This window comes from Octopus bimaculoides, chromosome 1, assembly GCF_001194135.2.
Source record: "Octopus bimaculoides isolate UCB-OBI-ISO-001 chromosome 1, ASM119413v2, whole genome shotgun sequence".
Classification (NCBI taxonomy): domain Eukaryota; kingdom Metazoa; phylum Mollusca; class Cephalopoda; order Octopoda; family Octopodidae; genus Octopus; species Octopus bimaculoides.
Window position 1 is genome coordinate 5,990,096 of NC_068981.1, and position 8,255 is coordinate 5,998,350.

An 8,255-nucleotide genomic window follows, 5' to 3' on the forward strand; every position below is an offset into this window, starting at 1 on the left:
ATATATATATATATATATAATGTCAGTGTGCATGCATGACAGAGTGTAGGCACTTTGAGAGAAAAGTTGGACCTAAGAAGCATCAGATGTGATGTGCAAGAGACAACTGCACTGGTATGGTCATGTGTTGCGTATGGACAAGGACAGCTGTGTGAAAAAGTATCACACCCTAGCAGTTGAGGGAATCTGTGGAAGAGGGAGACCCAGGAAGACCTGGGATGAGGTGGTAAAGCACAACCTTCAAACATTGGGCCTCACCGAGGCAATGACAAGTGACCGAGACCTTTGGAAATATGCTGTGCTTAATAAGACCCGGCAAGCCAAGTGAGACCATAACCCATGGCCTATGCCAGCGGTGTAACCAGCCTACTTATGCGTTGCTTGCGAAGACCTGTTGAGGCAAGTGACATCACAATCAAAATCAAATTCGCTGATGTGGCCAATGACAGCACCACCTGTATGGCAGTTGTGCCAGTGGAACGTTAAAAGCACCATCCGACCGTGATCATTGCCAGAGCCACTGACTGGTTCCTGTGCCGGTGGCACATAAAAACCACCATTTGAGCGTGGCCGTCGCCAGTACCGCCTGACTGGCCCTTGTTCTGGTGGCACGTAAAAGCACCCACTACACTCTTGGAGTGGTTGGTGTTAGGAAGGGCATCCAGCTGTAGAAACTCTGCCAGATCAGATTGAACCTGGTGCAGCCTTCTGGTTTGCCAGTCCTCAGTCAAATCGTCCAGCCCATGCCAGCATGGAAAGCGGACGTTAAACGATGATGATGACGACAAGGCAGCATATAGGTGCAGGCATGGCAGTCATCATCATTGTTTGACATCCATTTTCCATGTGTGGAGGCGCAATAGCCCAGTGGTTAAGGCAGCAGACTCATGGTCGTAGGATCATGGTTTCAATTCCCAGAACAGGCATTCTTAGTGTTTGAGCAAAAACACCTAAAGCTCCACGAGGCTCTGGCAGGGGATGGTGGCGAACCTTGCTGTACTCTTTCACCATAACTTTCTCTCACTCTTTCTTCCTGTTTCTGTTGTACCTGTATTTCAATGGGCCAACCTTGTCATACTCTGTGTAATGCTGAATCTCCCCGAGAACTACGTTAAGGGTACATGTGTCTGTGGAGTGCTCAGCCACTTGCACGTTAATTTCACGAGCAGGCTGTTCCGTTGATCGGATCAACTGGAACCCTTGTCATCGTAACCGACAGTATACCACGATTTTCCATGCTTGCATGGGCTGGATGGTTTAACTGAGGACTGACAAGCCAGTAGGCTGCACCAGGCTCCAATCTGATCTGCCCTTCCTAGTGCCAATCACTCCTAGAATGTAGTGGGTGCTTTTTACATGCCACCAGCATTGGAGCCAGTCAAGCGGCACTGGCATCAACCACACTTGAATGTTGCTTTTTATGTTCCACCGGCACAGGGAGCCAGTCTGGTGGTACTAGCATTGACCCACACTCGAATGGTGCTTATGTGCCGGTCAGGTGGCACTGGCCAGAACTACAATTTTAATTTCACTTGACTTAAGTCTTCTCAAGCACATCGTATCGCCCGATGCTTCAAGGGCACTTTTAAATAGGCCAGTTAAGCAACACTGGCATTGGCTACGGCTGTGATCTCACTTGGTTTGCTGGGTCTTCTCAATCACAGCATATCTCCAAAGGTCTCGGTCTCTTGTCATTGCCTCTGTGAGGTCCAACATTCATGCTTCACCACCTCATCCCATGTCTTCCTGGGTCTACCTCTTCCACTGTTAGGGTGTGACACTTCTTCATACAGCTGTCCTCATGGTTAACAAATTCACTTCAAGGGCATCCAGCCATTGAAACCATACCAAAGTGGACATGGAGTCCAGGCAGCTCTTCAGCTGACCAGCTTCATGTCAAGCTGCCCAACCCATGCCAGCATGGAAAACAAACGTATGATGATGGTTTCAGGTTCATCCTCAACTGCATGGAACCAGGGGCAAATGCATTCACCTATAGCCCAAGGCTTACCAAAGTCTTGTCAGTGGATTGGATAGAGAGAAACTGAAAGATGTCCATCATATCAAAAGGTGTGTGTGTGTGTGCGTGTTGCCTTGTGTTGATGTTAAATGATGGTCGTAAATGATCATCACCAGCATACAAGCAGCGCCGTTCATTTCCAACTGCATCCATGAAAATATGCCCAGCCTTGGAGAAATATTATCTTGTCTGGAAACAGGTGAACATTGGACAGAGAAAGGGCATCCAACTGTAGAAAATCTGTTTAAATGAATTCCGTTTGACCCACGAAAACATGGAAAAAGTGAATACTCTTAACAGAAAATGAATCAATCAGTAATTTAGCTACCAGCCCCCCATCCACAAACACACCCTTATTAATTTAAGCAGATGTGATTGATATTTCTACTGAATTACTGTTCAATTCTGTTCCTGGTTTTCCTTCACTTCCTCAAAATATTGCATTGATCTTATAATATCAACAGAATGTAAAAGTTGCCAAGAATATTAACTTCCAATCTCTCAAATTGACTCAAAAGCTACAATGAATAACAGGACTGAGAACAGAACCTTGGTAAATACCCATCCAAATTCTACAAGTTTTTTCATATAATTTAATATTAATTGTAATTTTCTTTCCAGCTTCTCCGTACATCACTTGAATATTCTTTAGATGCCATCTATGAACACCCATCTGACCACATCATCCTTTTAATGTCCACCTTTCCATTCTTGCATGGGTCAGGTTGAGTTTGTTGAGACAGATTTTCTACAGCTGGATGCCCTTCCTGTAGTCAACCCTCATCTGTTTCCAAGAACCTGATTTTGCAAAATATTTTAAATGAATGACACTGCTTGTATGACAGTGACACTTATTTACGACTATCACATGATGTCAAGACAAGGAAACACAAACATACACACACAAACACACAATAGGCTTCTTTTGAAGTGCTTTGCTCAAGAACATAATGAGCTACCTGGTCCAGAAGTTGAACCCACAACTATGATTGGAAGCTCAACACCCCCTAACCTCAAGGCCACACAGCTTCACCAGCTGTCATCAAAATAACAAGAAAAACTCAGCCACAGAAAAATATAATTATCAATATTAAGTCTGGAAGAATTTAGAAAAGTCTGAATATTTTTTCTGCTGACATTTTCTGAAATATAAAAACAGTGAAAATACTTACACTTTTGTATCCAGTTTATAGCCATTGGTGTTTGAAAGAATTGTTTCCATGTCAACAGACAATGCCAAAGTAAATAATGCTGCACATATGAGGGCACGCAACATCTTGGTATCTATAGAAACAAGAATAATGAAATATGAAAGCACAGAGAAGTCAAGAATAGATGATTATTATTATTATTATTATTATAGATGTCGCACAGTATACAATGTTGTGAGGTTGTTGATTGAAGATATTGTGTCTCCCGCAGGTATTGAACTGTTTGTCAAGTCACAACAAGGACCTCAGACAGACAGTACTTTACGCAATACGTGTGCAGTTCCAAGTAATGCCGACTTTTGCAATACATCCAGATTGTAGGATATTTCTAAGGTTTTCAGATGTTTTTTTCAGATTGGGTGGTATTGAACCCAATGCTCTGATGACAGTAGGGATAATTTTTGCGTTCGACTCTAATAGCTGCCACATCTTAGTGATTTATTATTATTATTATTATTATTATTACTACTTAGGGCGATGAACTAACAAAAATGTTAGTACATGGGGCAAAATGCTTAACTGTATTTTACCTGTCTCTGTGTTCAAATTCTGCAAAGGTTATCTTTGCCTTTCATGCTTTTGGGATTGATAAAATAAGTACCAGTTGTGTATTGGTGTCGATGTAATTGGTTAATCTCACCACTACCACCAATTTTAAGCCTCATGCCTATAGTAGGAAAGATTATTCTTATCATATGAAATCTCACAGCTTATTTTGCTGGGTATGATGGAAAGTGTCAGCTATCCAGGACAGGAGAACTAAGGTGACACTTGTTTTACTGGTCATACTTCAAGAAACCTGCAAAGAATTCTTGCATTTCCCAGGAATACTGATTTATCTTAGGTGTTCTATCTTTACTTTTGTACCAATCTTTTTCAGCCATGTTGGTAGGCGAGTGCTGATACTTCCAAATGCACCAATTACCTTTGGTATCACGTCTACTCTCTTCATTGACCACAACCTTCGTATTTCCTACATTAAACCATCATAGTTGTTTATTTTTTTCTTCTTCTTTCACACTGACCCTGTTGCCACTGGGGCATGCTATGTCAATGATATTCTTATTACCACTACTACTGAAACAGATAATAGGTAATTAGCACTATTCTATTATTGGTTTGTTTTTTTAATTTAACTTAGGCATTTAAACTTTGGTTGATGTCCAATAGAAAGTAAAGCTAATAGATCAAACTACCTCTCTTCTCTTCCTCATATTTCTGCTTCATGTACTGAAATATTTCCCACTCCCCAATCCTGTCCTCTTGGCCCTCTGCCACTGTATCATTGCTCTCCGCTTGCCCCTGACCTGTATGTTCTACCCATATGTCCTGTCCTACTCATTATTGCTATCTGGCTAGTCGTCAACTTGGGTGTTCCACCCACACGAAACAAGAAAACTTCTCCCTTGCTCTACCCCAACAAACCAATCTACATCTCTTCTCTTGCTCACATTTCCTCCTTCATACCCTATGCCTACCTCTCACTCCCCAATCCTGTCCTCACACCCCTGTTCCTCTGTATCATTGCTACCTGGTAGCCACTCCAACTCTATATATACCCAGGTCTTTCACCACTTACTCACACTCCCTTCACAATATCCTGCAACTTACATTATGACATTTGAACCTCAAAGTTATGCTCTGGCACTTGCCACTATCTATCTCTCTCTCTCTCCCTAGCACTTGCCACCATCTCTATCTCTCTCTCTCTCTCCCTGGCACTTGCCACTATCTCTATCTCTCTCTCTCTCTCCCTGGCACTTGCCGCTATCTCTATTTCTCTCTCTCCCTGGCACTTGCTACTATCTCTATCTCTCTCTCTCCCTGGCACTTGCCACTATCTCTATCTCTCTCTTCCTTTACTTAACCATTTCGTGTATATTCTGATCCCTGTTCCTTGTGAGTATGCCCAGCATTTTGCCACCATCTTTATCCTGCTGTCTTCCACTTTCTCTCCTTCTCCTACACTTCCCTCAGGTTGGGTAACCAAGTATTTTCTTTGCGGTAGCACACCTGTTTCTCTCTTCATTCCTGACCTTTCTCTCTCTGGACGGGTAACCTTGTACTTCCTCTACAGCAAGACACCTGTATCTGTCTCACTATAACCTTTTCATCATCACCCCCTCCAATGCCTCCTCTTAAAAGTCTTTTTTTAATCTCTTGCATGGTACTTGGTGACCCTGTCAGTGCAGGTGCCACTTAAAAAGCACCCAGTCCACACTAAAGTGGTTGGTGTTTGGAAGCGCATCCAGCTGTAAAAACCTTGCCAAAACTGACCTCACCTGTGCTTGTGCCATGTAAAAAGCACTAAGTCCAATCTTCTGAGTGGTTGGTGTTCAAAAGGGCATCCAGTTGTAAAAGTCCTGCCAAAACAGTCACAAAAGTCTGGTGCAGGCTTTGGCCTGGCTGGCTCTTGTGATACCGTCCCATCCAAGATACTATGGAAGATGATGATGATTATCATCATCGTTTAACATCCATCTTCCATGTTGGCATGGATTTTGATGGTTTGAAAGGAGCCAGCCAGGCAGAAGCCTACACCAGGCTACTGTGTCTGTTTTTGCAGGATTTTTACAGCTGCATGCCCTTCTGAACACCAACCACCGTGAGCACTTTTTATGTGACACCAGCAGAGGCAAGGTCAGTTTTGGCATGGTTTTTACAGCTGGATGCCCTTGCAAATGCCAACCACTTCACAGTGTGGACTGGATGCTTTTACTGTGGCACCATCACTGGCAGAATCACCATGTTCACCATTCATTTTCCTTCTCATCTCTAACAGTCTGTCACTCTCCTTTCACACGCTCAGCTCCCAGCCTTCCTTGAATCTCTAGTGTTATTCTGTCTTTATCCACCTCCTTGTACCTTCAGGGTATGCCCCGATACCTCATCACCCTTTTTTCCTTTCCGCAACAATAAGACACCTGTTCCTGTCTTTCTGTCCTATTTTAGCTTGGCACAGAGCTAACCACTAAATACTAAACTCCAACTCAATCAAGGACTCTCGTCTTACAGATTATAAGGTGACCTCACTAGTGCTGGTGCCATGCAAAAAAACACCCAGTACACTCTGTAAAGTGGTTGGCATTAAGAAGGACATCCAGCCACAGAAACCATGCCAAAGCAGATGCTGAAGGCCATCATAGTGCTCCGGCTCATCGCATCTTGTCAAACCATCCAACCTAGGCCACCATGGAAGACAGACATTAAATGATGATGATGCTTGTGCTTCAAATATTGAAGTAGAACATTTTAAGTGAATAAAACGATCAAATTCTCAGGCATTGTTTCTCATCACAAATTTATTTGTTTATGACTAAGAATTATTTTTACAAATTCAACCAGAAAATGCAGGATTTCCGATGGTGAAATACAACAACAATGATGAAAATGCAGCAGAAATATTTGGTAGAGTCCTAAGCACTTGAGAATTGAACCCAGATTGCTAGAGGTGTCAGTAATCAGGAATTTGGTAACTCAGTAACTAAGCAAGTTACATTCGCATTAATACACTGATCTTGTTGGTCAGTGGTTGGCTGTTGTCCATGTGCAGAGCACCTGAGTGTATGTGGATGTATACATATCAATGTGTGTGATGTATACATGCTCAGAGGTATGGGTGTGTGAGCAGAAAGAAAATGGAATTGGTAAAGATAAGATAATCATGAAGAAATCAAAGATGTTTCAGCGTTTTTTTTAAATTTATTTTTTTATTTTTTGCTGTAATAGAGAAAACACTCAGTGACAATCTTGTCATCAGATCAGATGGAGGGCATCAGTGGAAGGATGGACTGATATTATCAGATTCATTTGTTCAGGTGATGAGGGGTCAATAATGTTTTCTTTGTTGTTCATCTTCACAAAAGATTCAGTCAGCATTGGCCACCTAAAATCAGCCCAGCTTCAGTCCCAAACAACCCCATCACTTGAACAAACGAACCCAACAACCCTATCAGCACATTCCTCTTCTGATGTCCCCATCTGCCCCAGGAATGAGTAAAAAAAAGATCAAGTCAAGTCAATAAGTACTTTCTCTAGTCCAGCTGTTACATTTTCTTCAAGATACCTTTTTTTAAAAATTATTACTAATTTCACCTTTCTGCTCACATACACCACAACACACACATTCACATACATTTAACACACACAGAAACACAGGTGTGCAACAAACACATTCTCGTTGCTAGCAGAGTACATGAAATTACTATGGATAGAAGATGGAATCCTACTTCAGTTGTTTTGTTCAGAAGCTTGGAAATAACTGAATTAGTTCACCATACTGACCCACTGGTAGAGACTATTCAAATTCATATAAATATGCGAATTATTGAGGGACAGGTAGATGCTGCACAGATTCACAGGTGTAAATGCACGACCATGTATGAGTCACACAAATAGCTGCTCAAACCTGATTTGCATACAACTTTCCTTCTGGCCAAACATTCAACCACAATTCTGGTTTCTCTTGCCAATTTTTTTACATTCCTGGTTACACAAATTTTCGTACCTTTACCCTTTTGTTACTGTATTTCTGTTGAAATGCTGTTTCAATTACTTTAAATATAACAAAGAATTTAGAAAAATAACTTAGTTAACTTTCAGCTAGTGTTAGGAACACAAATTGCAACTAAGGTTTGGTAGAAGATTTTAATTCAAAATTTATGAAAACAAGACATCTGTAGTACAGAGCCAGAGACTGTTTCAGCTGGGTTGGTATCGAAAGGGTTAAGAATTGTTTTTCTATTATATATTCTAACCCTTTCGTTACCACATTTCTGTTGAGATGCTCTGTGTTTCTTTCAATTAATTTTAAATATAACAAAGAATTTATTAAAATAACTTAGTTATCATTCTGCTAGTGTTAGGAACATAAATTGTGACTAAGGTTTGGTGGAAGATTTAATTCAAAACTTATGAAAACAAGACATTTGTACTATAAAGGCGGTTTCATCCGGGTTGATAACGAAAGGGTTAAGCTTGTATAAGACAGCACTACAAGGTGCATGGAAAACATCTTAAGTATT

The 8,255-nt window shown here is 41.4% G+C and overlaps 1 protein-coding gene across 1 annotated transcript in view; it reads right to left on the bottom strand.

The window, feature by feature from the left end:
* LOC128251152 (uncharacterized) overlaps window positions 1-8,255 on the bottom strand; it is a 12,817-nt gene that overhangs the window by 2,419 nt on the left and 2,143 nt on the right. Inside the window, exon 2 of the mRNA XM_052977656.1 lies at window positions 3,193-3,304. Coding sequence (XP_052833616.1) covers window positions 3,193-3,296 — 104 coding nt within the window. The 5' untranslated portion in view covers window positions 3,297-3,304. The remainder of the gene's footprint in view (window positions 1-3,192; window positions 3,305-8,255) is intronic.